The sequence below is a fragment of the Conger conger genome, chromosome 7, assembly GCF_963514075.1.
Source record: "Conger conger chromosome 7, fConCon1.1, whole genome shotgun sequence".
NCBI lineage: Eukaryota > Metazoa > Chordata > Actinopteri > Anguilliformes > Congridae > Conger > Conger conger.
In genome coordinates this window covers 31208661-31223014 of record NC_083766.1, presented here as the reverse complement: position 1 = coordinate 31223014, position 14354 = coordinate 31208661, and the positions used below count along the sequence as shown (strand labels likewise).

At 48.4% G+C, this 14354-nt stretch overlaps 1 protein-coding gene across 1 annotated transcript in view; it reads left to right on the top strand.

Annotated features, from left to right (window-relative positions):
- The window catches only part of LOC133132146 (serine/threonine-protein kinase TAO1-like), a 45603-nt gene that overhangs the window by 15561 nt on the left and 15688 nt on the right, over nucleotides 1-14354 (top strand). The window contains 2 exon segments of the mRNA XM_061247349.1: nucleotides 12464-12701; nucleotides 13102-13173. Of these exon segments, the coding sequence (XP_061103333.1) occupies nucleotides 12570-12701; nucleotides 13102-13173 (204 nt within the window). The 5' untranslated portion in view covers nucleotides 12464-12569.

Here is a 14354-nt window from a genome sequence, read left to right as displayed (position 1 = left end):
ACAGGCAATTGTGTATAACATGTAATTGTACTTTGTTTTATGCATCTCATTTAAGGTCTGTGTGGCATTTCGGTCGACATGCTGTTGTTGTAAATGTGCTTTATGAATGGGTCAAGGTTACACTGTCACCGTGGATTGTAATCTCTCAGCAAACAGAAGAGCGGGGATACGATGAAGCGTCGTGTGGCTGTGGATGGCCCTGGACCTGGGAGGCCTTCATAGGAGCTGGACCGTGAACAGAAAGGGAGGGGACGGAGGTCAGAGAGTTCTCTGGAGAGTCCCCCTGGTGCAGTGCGTGCTGTGCTCTGTGGCCTGGCGGGGGCGCTCTGCGCCGGGGAGGGGGGGTGTTCTTTTTCGGGCGGTCTTGTGATCCCGCCGTCGGTTCCACGCAGTCTGTGCTCTGTCTCAGCGGCTGGTCATCTGAGCGGGCCTCCGCTGGGGTGGGGCCGCCTGCCTCCACAGAAGAGCCAGCACCATAAATGAAGCTTTTATTTCAGCTGTGTGTGTGTGTGTGTGTGTGTGCGCGCTAGTGTGTGTGCGCGCTAGTGTGTGTGTGTGCACGCTAGTGTGTGTGTGTGCGCGCTAGTGTGTGTGTGCGCTAGTGCGTGCTCGTGTGTGTGCGTGCGTGCTAGTGTGCGTGCGTGCTAGTGTGTGTGCGCGCTAGTGTGTGTGCGCGCTAGTGTGTGTGCGCGCTAGTGTGTGTGCGTGTGCTTGTGTGCGTGTGCGTGCTAGTGTGTGTGTCTTTGCGAGCGTGTGCGCGTAAGTCCATGGCCGTTCCTTGCCTTTCCACAACAACCAATAAGAGACGAGTCTTCTGTTGTGCAGTGGCACATGGGTGGGTGACTGAAATGCTAGTCCAGGGATCCCACCTGTAGACCTAACGAGCAGCAGGACCTGCTGGGCTTTGTTGTTACTCAGTACTTAACCTCGTAATCAACTCCCCTTAATACAGTCTTTTACACTGCATGATGACATACACCCATGCTGTACCGTACACCATTCAGTCTTTCTGTTCTTCTGAGCTATTAGCCAGTGCGACAAACCCTAAAATACATTGTAATTGAAACCCTCTAATTTAAACAGTGATAAAGCCACTGCAGCATTAGCTAATCAGTTAGATATCCGTGAGCCTTTGCATGTTGTTGCGCTGCATTTTAACGTAACCACTTGCATTCTTTGGTTATGTAATACCATTAGCATAAAATATGAAGTGTGTCACTTTGTGTTGTGTATCCTGTATACTATTCAGGTGACGCACGCTTTACAGAGTGCCAGTTCCCAAAATAGGCGTATCATTCCACACCTAGTTCCCTTGCACAATAGCTCTTTTAGCCAAATGACATAGTTGTGTAAATGTAAAAATCCAGACATGCCACTTAATAATTATCAGGAATCGGTTACAAGCCAGTGATTTTTCACAAAAATGGTTTGGCTAGTTTTGTATCCTGGGGCATGGTTCACATCCCCATTTGTAAGTGTCTCCTGATGGTAGTATTTATTGATGGTCTGCAAACTATTGGCGTGGAGCTTAGAGTACTGAACATCCCTGATTGGTCAACTGCAATATTCACGAGAGACCAAGCGCCCTTTTTAAATACCGGCAGCAGGAAAACATTCATCAGCAGTTAGCACACAAGCTTTCAAAGAAAAGGAACAGGGAACGGAGACACAAAACCAGACAAAACCACGGACCGATGATGAGCTGCAAACTTCACTGTCTGGACGGAGGATGACATCATTCTGACCCGTAATGAAGGTCTACCAAAAGATTTCTATGCGTTTAGCTGAACTGGGCTCAGACCACTCAGTTAAACCCTGCCGGGAAAAATATAAAAAACTGAAGCAGGGTTATAAAAAATTTAAAAAAGACCAAAATACATTTTAAATAGAACTGTCGCCTTTTTTCGTCACTCCCTATTTCTCCTAATCTTCATGGTTCTGGAGGTGTGGTGGGAAAGCAAACACACGCGCACTCCAGGAACCATGTAGTGAACCTTTGTGGATAGATTCTGCCCTCCTTTAGTTCTTGCCCCACGGTTTGTTGTCTGACATAGAGTGGAGAGTAGAGGTGGAGTTGGTGTGTGTCTGATATAGAGTGGAGAGTAAAGGAGGAGTTGGTGTGTCTCTGATATAGAGTGGAGAGTAAAGGAGGAGTTGGTGTGTGTCTGATATAGAGTGGAGAGTAAAGGAGGAGTTGGTGTGTCTCTGATATAGAGTGGAGAGTAAAGGAGGAGTTGGTGTGTGTCTCTGATATAGAGTGGAGAGTAAAGGAGGAGTTGGTGTGTCTCTGATATAGAGTGGAGAGTAAAGGAGGAGTTGGTGTGTGTCTCTGATATAGAGTGGAGAGTAAAGGAGGAGTTGGTGTGTGTCTGATATAGAGTGGAGAGTAAAGGAGGAGTTGGTGTGTGTCTCTGATATAGAGTGGAGAGTAAAGGAGGAGTTGGTGTGTGTCTCTGATATAGAGTGGAGAGTAAAGGAGGAGTTGGTGTGTGTCTGATATAGAGTGGAGAGTAAAGGAGGAGTTGGTGTGTGTCTCTGATATAGAGTGGAGAGTAAAGGAGGAGTTGGTGTGTGTCTCTGATATAGAGTGGAGAGTAAAGGAGGAGTTGGTGTGTGTCTCTGATATAGAGTGGAGAGTAAAGGAGGAGTTGGTGTGTGTCTCTGATATAGAGTGGAGAGTAAAGGAGGAGTTGGTGTGTGTCTGATATAGAGTGAAGAGTAAAGGAGGAGTTGGTGGGTGTGCGGATGCAGGGCTCACTGCCAACGCTATTAGTCTATTAGGCTATTTTTTTTTAATGGCTTGTTTATGCCTGCTGCTTGTACTTCATACAGTCAGTCTTGTCGCCTGAAGACATTTAACTGTTGTGCTCATTTCCTCTGGCAAGCAGTGATTGGGTGCGTGTGTGCGTGCGTGCACGTGTGCGTTTGGTTTGGGGTTTGTGTGGGTGGGTGAAGTCACCAATTATTCGGTTGACTGACAAATCTTTAAAAGAAGTCTTCCGCTTAGATGCTAACAGGTGCGAACCTGAAAACGTGACGGTGGAACGTGACGCACCGTTCACGCTGTTAAACTCATGAGATCTTGTTTGTCTCAGTGGTGTGGTTTGCAAAAAGTTAAAGTTACATTTTACATTGTATTTCCAGCACTGTATGTAAAGTAAAAACGTTGTGTACACAAGGGCCCAAGGCTGGGCTTTGTTTCTGAAGCTCACCCACTTCCTGGTCTCGTTGAGAGACGTTCCTCTCTAGTGCCAGTGTGGTTGGCTCCAGGTGTTTCAATTGTGCCAACATGTAGTAGAATATACACCTTTTTTTTTTTTGCTTCAAAATCCCATGCAAAGTCAATGGGTGTTGTCAGTCCCTTTGTTCTTTTTGTTTACAGTCTATTATATCTCCCCCACAGTATAGGCACTGCATAGAAATCTAACATTGTCTTGGTATGTACCACTTATGTGTGGGCTACTACTTGTTCCTGGTTTGCAGGATCTGTCTGAGTTTTTGGATACAGGCGTTGTTGACGAGACATTGCATTAGACTTGACACCACATCAACCTCCCTGTGACGTGAGTGGAGCAGATTCTTTATCAGTACGGTAGACAAGAGACCTCAACTATCCAAACAGGTTCTGAGTATGTGTGGAATTGTGGTTTGGTGGTTTAAATCAGGATTGTAATCCTGGGTTTTACTACCTAAGCTGTTACAAGCAGACTCTCTCTCTCTCTCTTTCTCCCTCTCTCTATCTCTGTCTCGGCTTTCCTAATGAGGCATGCAGAGAGCAGCGTTTTAAGTTTCACTTCCTGGAGAAATGAAGCCATTTGCACATGTAAGAATGATGCTCTTCTCTGGTGGCGTTCCAGCTGGGATGAAGGCTTTTTTTTTTGTCAGGACATCAGCTGACTGTCTTTAAAAAACTTTATTTCCGAGTAATGATAATAATAGGGATGTGGCATTTGCACAGAAAACTGCAATTAAGGACTCGCGGGAAGTGGAGCGAAAGCCAACTTGTTTCTGCGCTTTCACATTTCCGCATTCACTGTGTTTTTGCCATTTAAAAAAAAAAATGTTATGAGGTAGATCTGTCCTTAGAAGCCTGTTTGACATCTATTGATCTGGAGCAAAACTCAACCTGTAGTTTTAGCACTGCTGAATACACAGGGATATTTTGTTTGTTTGTTTGTGATGAATAGTTACTATTATGGGTAGTATTTTATCATTAAGACACCCCTTAAATGTTACCTAATATAATCTAATTTTAATACTCCACTCCATTGAAACCACCCAGTGAAATGTTCAGTGTTAAATCTGCTCTGTCAGATTTGTCCTCCTGTTGGATCTAAACTTCATTAGTCTTATTATTGTACTGTGGAAGCATGTTGGGAAAATGTGTGGCATTATTTGAGGAATGCCTTGGATGTACAGATGTGTCATCAATCAGCCGCTGATCATTCAGTGCAGCGAGCGCGTTGCGAGGCTGCGGGGCGCCCCAAATATCCCGTTCCCACCGCCCGCGTCCCGCGAGACCCTCCGGCTCGTCTTCCTCTGAACTCCTCATCGCTCGTCGCTGCAGGTTCTACGTCTCGCGGATGAAATGATTAGCGGAGATTTCCAGCGGCGCGCGTACTCGCCTCTCCACGCCCTCCGCTGAAGGCCCGAGTGCTGATTGGTGCAGCGCTCAGATCAGACTCGGCGCGCGGAGCGCACGTCTCATCTGGGTTCAGATCGGGGGCCCGGTTTCTCCGGGCTGGGCTGCGAAGGACATCTGGAGGGTTATGTCGGCGGACATTTGTCCTCTCAAAGTCCAGGCTCGGCAGGCTCGTAGAGGAAGTGAAGAGATGGATATCGTTTCACCCGGTCGAGTCTGTAATAAGGCTCTTTGGCTAAAAATGTATGTCGCGTTTTTGCGGCCGGTCTCGATGGTCTGCCCTGAATCACTCGTGACGAACACGGCCGGTGCTGAGCTGCTTGTGACTAACGCCTCGTTCTCACTGGCCATCGTCGGGGTTAGGGAGACGGACCGCTCTGACTCACTGACAGCCAGAATAGGGCCTTTTGTTTCAGTGGGATCTGTACGGGTATACCTGGCCTGCATCTGTTCAAGAAGTGTGTGTCTCCTTCTGTTCTTACATGCCTACCTCACCGAGAGTCGTGTGTGAGTGTGTTGGGTAAGTGTGAGTGTGCTCGTGTGAGTGTACACGCGTGTGTGTACGAGTGTCTGAGTGGGGTAAGGGTGCGTGTCTATGTCGATGCGTGCTCGTGTGAGTGTACACGCGTGTGTGTACGAGTGTCTGAGTGGGGTAAGGGTGCGTGTCTATGTCGATGCGTGCTCGTGTGAGTGTACACGCGTGTGTGTACGAGTGTCTGAGTGGGGTAAGGGTGCGTGTCTATGTCGATGCGTGCTCGTGTGAGTGTACACGCGTGTGTGTGCGAGTGTCTGAGTGGGGTAAGGGTGCGTGTCTATGTCGATGCGTGCTCGTGTGAGTGTACACGCGTGTGTGTGCGAGTGTCTGAGTGGGGTAAGGGTGCGTGTCTATGTCGATGCGTGCTCGTGTGAGTGTACACGCGTGTGTGTGCGAGTGTCTGAGTGGGGTGAGGGTGCGTGTCTATGTCGATGCATGCTTGTGTGAGTGTACACGCATGTCTGTACGTGTGTATGAGTGCCTGAGTGGGGTAAGGGTACGTGTGCTATGTGGATGTTTCCTAGAAAACCAAGGCACAGAAACAGGCATTTTTAAGCATGCTACTGCTTGTCTGCTGCAGTGTTTCCCATACCAGTAAACAGTATCGGCTGGATCAGGAGTGCCTCTCGTTATTGTGGCCCTTAAAACTGTAGTATGCAGGTTTTGTACTGGGCCTCTCATTTCACAGTTGCCTCCAAAGGTCTTGACTGACAGAGCATTATATGGCTGATGTGAAGGATTTTGAAGCAATGGATAAGAAGGTGTAAGACTAAGAGGGTAGTTTGTTTTTATCGAATTGATCACTTGTAGAATAAACAAAGCTAGCGAAACGACAAATTCACTATTCACAAATTCACATCACCACATATTTTCGAATTGGCCAAAGGACAAACAACTTTACGTCAAACATTTGCAACACCTTTACTCCAACCAAGTACACGAGTAAAGGAAATTGGCAAATGCATAGGCATTTATATGACTCATAACCTAAGGCCGTTTTCCGTTGTTGGGAAGGAAGGATTTCAGAAGCGAATTAACACTTCGGCGTACACATTTCAGTCGTAACGTAGCCCCAGCCCTTCGCAGAGATACAAAACAAAACATGACTCAGAGGCTGAATGCTGCCAACTACATCTCGCTATCGACCGACGGCTGGACCTCCCGAGCCGCCCAGTCCACAATCGCAGCCCACCCCATAAATAATGACTGGAAAATGGGAAGCTTCGTATCGCAGACCCGTCCACTATTCGTCTCGCACCGCAGCGAACATGGGGGAAGTGCTGAAAAGGCTGTTTAAGAATGAGGCTGGAAAAGCCGTGTCACACCACTGCTGCTACGGGCAACGCAGGGAATATGGACATAGCCGTGAGTGAAAGCGGGCTTGGACCACGTATCAGCAGTTTGAAATGAAGTTCAGATGAAGACGATGTAGAACTGAACAAGAAACTGGACTAGGAGGACCATGTTTACACAAAGTATGGCTGAACAATACTGAAAGTTTACTTCATCCTCCCATCATGGGAGGTTATGTTTTTTTGCCTCAGGAATAAACAAGCAATCATATTCAATTATACCGTCTTAATCTGAACTTAATTTTTGATATCATGACCATATCACATCGTGAAACCAGTATCGTGTATCGTATCGTGAGTCGCCCCACCCCTAGCATTAACATTAGTTAGCTTGCTAGCTACCTAGATTTCTGATATTGCTGCAGTTAGCTACCATTGAATAGCAGTCACTGTTGGAGATCTTTTGATTGATATTTTTTCCTAGTGCAACACAACTTACTCTCGACATTGATGCCATTCCCGGCTGTCAGATGAGCAAACTGAAGATCCCCCCCCCACCCCCCCAAGAACATTTATGGCCCTCAGACCATCCCCTTAGTCACCATTTTATAAAATAAACCTAGCCTGTACACGCACATATGTATTACACTATAGACATTTATAACTGTGTGTGTACCTGCACCCACACACGTATAGACATCTATGTGTGTGTGTGTATCTACACCCACACCCACACCCACACCCACACTCACAATCACACACACACACACACACACACACACACACACACACACACACACACACACACACACCAGGGCACTTGCACACACTCCCTGTGCCGTGGTACCGCTTCAGTTCCCCCCTGCTGTCCACCGACTGTGGTCACCGTGTTGGATGACTGCAGGCGCCCAGTTCACCAGTGAGGCAGGCAGAACAGCGCTGGCCAAAACTGCCTAAAGCTGCAGTTATGCCACGGACGGGCGGCCCTGGCACAGGCTGGGCCCCACGGCAGACGTACAGACGCCTCGCTACACTGGGAACGAGTGCCGGATGCCCCGCCCCACCGCTCCTTATCTTGCATCATTTTCTTCTTTGATTCGCCAATTACTGCCATATGACACAAAGGTAGCACAGTTCTCGTTCGACAGAAAACAGTCGGACAGTTTTTTACAAAGGTGTTTGTTTTCTGTCAGCCGCTTGACAGCCGCTCAGCCGAGCGTCGCGGCACGCTCTGGAGTGAAATTAAAAGGGCTGAACCGGGGCCGCAGTCCTGTCGTACAATCGGGCTTTAAGGACACCGCTTTGTGTAGCCTTTTTCTTCTCTGCAGTCACACCGTTCACCCTGCATTTCCTTCACTCTCTGATGGCTGTTTCTGTGCTAGGTTGTACGGAGCAATGAGCTAGATTTTCGTTTTGTTTTCACCATGTTTAGATTTGTACATTTTGTTCTATTGTCACCAGAGAGCTCTGTTACCGCTTGCTGGTTGCCAAGGGAACAGCTCGGCGTATCCTAGCGCAATGCGAATGACATCACACCGGCAATTTAGTCAATATCAGCCCGAGGTGCGAAAGGCACCCAATCATTCGATGTGAAAGGGGCTTTTTCGGACCGCTCTTTGCACGCCGACCGTAGAGAAACGCTTGCAAGGAATACAGCTGCGGATGAGGTTTCCTAAAAAACTACAAAAAAAGGCACGCTATTCTGCGAGGAACTGCTGTCACAGTGGCAAATTCTCCATTTCCTACCGCAAGAATGTGTGATGTCAGCGTGTGACATTCCCCCTCCGTGAGCAATAAAAACGGGACACTGGATTTCCCACTGTTGGTTTTTATTTGTTTATTTATTTCATTTTTAAAACCATTGTCCAAACGTCCTGGGGGTCTGCTGTGTGCGCTCATGCTCTCTCCACCCAAATTTCTCAATCCCTCAAGGTAATTGAAAACATGCGTCTGAGTGGCTCTGCGATTCTCGTCTGGAGAACGATGTTTAGGTAATGGCAGTTTGGCTCATTACCGTTTGCATTGTGTTTACTTTCCTCAGGCCAGTGGTGCTTTTGGTAACCAACCCGGTGACAGTACTTGCAACGTTTTGGACTGTTGTTGATAGACTCTATGTGGCATTTATCAGTCTCAGCTATAGCGCATCACCTTCTTTATATGGAGCAGTCACAAGGGCATTTTTTTATATTTCACTTCTCTCTCCCCTTTCTGTCATGCGTGCACTCACACTCACTCACAAGCTGGGTCACACAACCATAAGGAGGCACAGATACTGACGGAGGGAGCCAGAGAGGGGACAGAGGGAGGGAGTTGATAGAGAAGAGGAAGTTGGATAAGTAACCTTTGTCTTAGTTTAAATAACCAGCTTCATCATTTCCCAACCCGCTGTGCTCTTTCACATTTACTGAGACAGCTGCTCTTTCACATTTACTGAGACAACTGCTCTTTCACATTTACTGAGAACTGCTCTTTCAAATTTACTGAGACAGCTGCTCTTTCACATTTACTGAGACAACTGCTCTTTCACATTTACTGAGACAACTGCTCTTTCACATTTACTGAGACAACTGCTCTTTCACATTTACTGAGAACTGCTCTTTCACATTTACTGAGACAACTGCTCTTTCACATTTACTGAGAACTTCTCTTTCACATTTACTGAGACAGCTGCTCTTTCACATTTACTGAGACAGCTGCTCTTTCACATTTACTGAGACAGCTGCTCTTTCACATTTACTGAGACAGCTGCTCTTTCACATTTACTGAGAGCTGCTCTTTCACATTTACTGAGAACTTCTCTTTCACATTTACTGAGAACTGCTCTTTCACATTTACTGAGACAACTGCTCTTTCACATTTACTGAGACAACTGCTCTTTCACATTTACTGAGACAACTGCTCTTTCACATTTACTGAGAACTGCTCTTTCACATTTACTGAGAACTGCTCTTTCACATTTACTGAGACAACTTCTCTTTCACATTTACTGAGACAACTGCTCTTTCACATTTACTGAGACAACTGCTCTTTCACATTTACTGAGAACTGCTCTTTCACATTTACTGAGAACTGCTCTTTCACATTTACTGAGACAACTTCTCTTTCACATTTACTGAGACAGCTGCTCTTTCACATTTACTGAGAACTGCTCTTTCACATTTACTGAGAACTGCTCTTTCACATTTACTGAGACAGCTGCTCTTTCACATTTACTGAGAACTGCTCTTTCACATTTACTGAGAACTTCTCTCACATTTACTGAGATAACTCAGCTCTCACATTTACTGAGATAACTGGTGATTCAAATGATTGCTGAATGATGCCTCAAACCTTGACACTCCTGTAGGTTTGTTCCTCTCTACTCCGTCTGATGACCTGTGCATCCTTCTGTCATCATTTCCTCCTCCACCATATCTTCCCCCCCATCTTTCTTAGGAACACAGCTCAGTGGAAACGCAATGCGAATGCATCATACCGTGTGAATGCTAAATTTGTTTATGAGAGCGGCCTGTGAAATTGTAGCTTTATCTCGTGGTTGCGTCAGGATAAAAAGTCGTTTCTGATCCGGGTCCAAACCGAAACGGCGTGTTCGGGGAGCTCAGCTCACCGCCCCGCCGCCACCAGTCACCGGCCCCCAGGCCCCGCCCCATTCGCGCCGTGCAGATGCGCTGGCCTGGCTGTCAGTCGCTGGGACACAATGTGCTTTTTGTGTGTGTGGGGGGGGGGGATAATGGCAGAAGAAGTCATTCTCACTGCGGCTTTTCTCTCAGAGCAGACCGGCTCGGCCCAGCGCGGCCATCGTTAGATCTGTCGTTCCGCACGCGAGGCCAGGTGGGATTAAACCCCCCGTTTAGGCCTCAGGTCAGCGGGGGGTCAGCAGGACAGTCCCTTTACCGCTCTGTGTGTCCCGCTGAGCTCAGCCCATCCCCTGTACGTCCTGTCAGCCCCTGCCATTGACCCACTGCTCTGCTGCTACTGGCTATGGGAGCCTGACTGTGCCCTCTCAGCTAGTGGCTGTGGGAGCCTGACTGTGCCCTCTCAGCTAGTGGCTGTGGGAGCCTGACTGTGCCCTCTCAGCTAGTGGCTGTGGGAGCCTGACTGTGCCCTCTCAGCTAGTGGCTGTGGGAGCCTGACTGTGCCCTCTCAGCTAGTGGCTGTGGGAGCCTGACTGTGCCCTCTCAGCTAGTGGCTATGAGGGCCTGACTGTGCCCTCTCAGCTAGTGGCTGTGGGAGCCTGACTGTGCCCTCTCAGCTAGTGGCTATGAGGGCCTGACTGTGCCCTCTCAGCTAGTGGCTGTGGGAGCCTGACTGTGCCCTCTCAGCTAGTGGCTATGAGGGCCTGACTGTGCCCTCTCAGCTAGTGGCTGTGGGAGCCTGACTGTGCCCTCTCAGCTAGTGGCTATGGGAGCCTGACTGTGCCCTCTCAGCTAGTGGCTATGGGAGCCTGACTGTGCCCTCTCAGCTAGTGGCTATGGGAGCCTGACTGTGCCCTCTCAGCTAGTGGCTATGGGAGCCTGACTGTGCCCTCTCAGCTAGTGGCTATGGGAGCCTGACTGTGCCCTCTCAGCTAGTGGCTATGGGAGCCTGACTGTGCCCTCTCAGCTAGTGGCTATGGGAGCCTGACTGTGCCCTCTCAGCTAGTGGCTATGGGAGCCTGACTGTGCCCTCTCAGCTAGTGGCTATGGGAGCCTGACTGTGCCCTCTCAGCTAGTGGCTATGGGAGTCTGACTGTGCCCTCTCAGCTAGTGGCTATGGGAGTCTGACTGTGCCCTCTCAGCTAGTGGCTATGGGAGCCTGACTGTGCCCTCTCAGCTAGTGGCTATGGGAGTCTGACTGTGCCCTCTCAGCTAGTGGCTATGGGAGCCTGACTGTGCCCTCTCAGCTAGTGGCTATGGGAGCCTGACTGTGCCCTCTCAGCTAGTGGCTATGGGAGCCTGACTGTGCCCTCTCAGCTAGTGGCTATGAGCTTGACTGTGCCCTCTCAGCTAGTGGCTATGGGAGCCTGACTGTGCCCTCTCAGCTAGTGGCTATGAGCTTGACTGTGCCCTCTCAGCTAGTGGCTATGAGCTTGACTGTGCCCTCTCAGCTAGTGGCTATGGGAGCCTGACTGTGCCTGCAGCTATCCAACTAAACATAGTTGTTTTGGATTCAGATACTTTTCTACACTTTACTGAGCTTGTTTGGAACCTATAAAATGCTGTCAGAAAGTGCAAGCCCTGCCTTTTGGTCCTTTTGGTGAGCTCAATTGCAACAGGCAAGCGCAAAACAAATATTTTAATGGAGAACAATTACGTACTTGACCCAGGTCTGGCAGCTATGACACTAACTGTGCTGCTACTGCTGCTTTCGTATTACTGAAGCTCACAGATGTTTTAACTTTGTGGCGATCTTCTAGCGAGGATTATATGCAAGGTGCCAGTGATAGAATTGTAGTCAAAACTGTAGATGTGGGTTGCTTTGCAAAGTGGCACTGATGCATTAATCATAAAGAAGAGATGAGCAACTTGTGTCAGGTGAAACCGTCTGTTTATTATAAATAAATAGGCTAAGCATGACAAATACATTGTGATTCATGCACTATACCATTGGCCAACGTATGCAAACAACAATGGCTCTAGCTACGTAGCATGGACAACTGCACTTTTCAGAAGAATACAATGGAATACAATGTGATTCATGGGATGGAGTATAACATGATGAATTAAATGTAATGTGATGCAATAGAATGGAATGTATTGCAATGGAGCGTGATGTAATATAATGTCATATGATATCATAAAATGGAGTGCAGCAGAGTGATGTAGTGTGATATCATAATGAAATGGAGTGCAGCAGAATGTCATGTAGTGTGTGATATCATAATGAAATGGAGTGCAGCAGCATGTGATTCAGTTTGTGATATCAAAATGAAATGGAGTGCAGCAGCATGTGATTCAGTTTGTGATGTCATAATGAAATGGAGTGCAGCAGACTGATGGCCCTCTCTCCCTGCAGGTGCTGATGCGTACAAGGCCTCCTTCCTGCAGATGAGCCATCGGCGGGGGCTGTCGCAGCGCAGTCGCAGTCGCAGGCCCAGATAGTCCCCGGCGGCCGCGGCAGCATGCCCTCCACCAGTCGGGCGGGGAGCCTGAAGGACCCCGAGATCGCCGATCTCTTCTTCAAGGACGACCCCGAGAAGCTGTTCTCCGACCTGCGCGAGATCGGCCATGGCAGCTTCGGGGCTGTGTACTTTGTGCGTACCGGTGCTGCCCTGCCGTGGGCTTAACCCTCTTAGTTTAGGATCCCAAATTCATATGTCTTCATACATCTGCCCTTTTAGCGTCAGTGGAGGACATGTTATCGTAATAATCATTCATATTTTCATTGAATTATATAGCAATTGATCAAAGTGCAACGGTATTTGACACATTGCAGCTCCTACACAAAAGTTGTTTCCTAGCATGTTTAACATCTCTGCACAAGCAGGTAGTTTGGCCACTGAGTATTTGAATGCAAGCCTACTTGCTTGAATGCAGTCTGCCAGGCAGGCACTGACAGACGTATGTGTGCGTGCGCGTGCGTGCGTGCGTGCGCGTGCGTGTGGAAGCACACTACACAAACACACAGACTGACTGAAGGGTGTGTGTCCCCAGGCGCGGGACATCCGGACCACAGAGGTGGTGGCCATTAAGAAGATGTCCTACAGCGGGAAGCAGTCCAACGAGGTGAGGCTCCCTCTCTCCTCCGCCTGGCCATGTCCCGGTCCACAGCTGTGGTTCCCCCGCACGGGTTGGGCTGGATGGCCGCGGACCCCTCCGGTGTCGCTAGGCAAAGCGCCGTTCCCCAGTCACATTCAAAGCGGCCCGGTTTCCGCCAGCTACGCTAACGGGTCTCTTATGTTTCTGCTGAGCGAGCAGGGTTTACCCTGCCTCCGGCTCCGTAGGGAGCAGAGACTTTCAGAGAGGTGGCAGACGTTTTTACCCATCAGGTTGGTGATGGGGTCTTTCCAAAGCTGCATTAAAAGACAGTTGCTGTTAAACACGGCTATCCAACTTATTTACATGCATTGTTAATGCATAGTTAGCATAGATAGCATTAGCCCTTCTGTTATGTTGTACATGCACCCGCTGGTCTGGTAATGTTGTTAGTCAGTTGTTCATAAGAGCTTCTGAGTGTAATGCAATATAAATGTAATATCTGAGCTAGCTATAAAGACCCATTCCCAATCACCTGTTGACATTGGCATTGAGCCTTGATGGGGATCGTTTCTCTCTCATCCTTTGCTGCCTTCACACCTCAGTTTAGGCTAACATCTCTAATCGCTGCCAGAGGTAGATTATGATGCCAATGATTTTTGGAAGCACAGATTACAAATTATCTGTTTAAATACCCATAATCTGGAATGGCTGTTTGTGACGGCAGTTTGTGATTGGTCACAGTTAATGGGTAACTCCATGCAATTGGAATAGTTTATTCAGTTAGTAAACGAATGGGTGACTTAAGCGGGTGGACCGTGGCTGCCAGTGAGAGGCGAGCGCCAGGAAGGTGTGAAGCGGAGAAGGGGGGCGATTTAACGCCCGGCCGCGTTCGTCAAGGTCACTAAGTCTCCGTCCGCTGCTCTGCTTTACTTGTAATTTCAGATTATCTGATAATCAGATTAGATCTAATCTGGGAGAGAAAGAGGTCTGCCCTCATCCTCTGGGCGCGGTCACCTGACCAACGCTGGGCGCCGTGTCCGCTTCGGACCTCCTGAGGCCTTCATACTGCCTCAGGCTTTTACTGGATCCCCCTGCATGCCTTCCCAAATCACTTCTCCCTCATTGGTCCAAATGAGCCCTTTTTAATTCAAATCAGTTGAACGAATTTATACCTCTGCGTAGATCTTACAACTGTGTTACGTGTTACA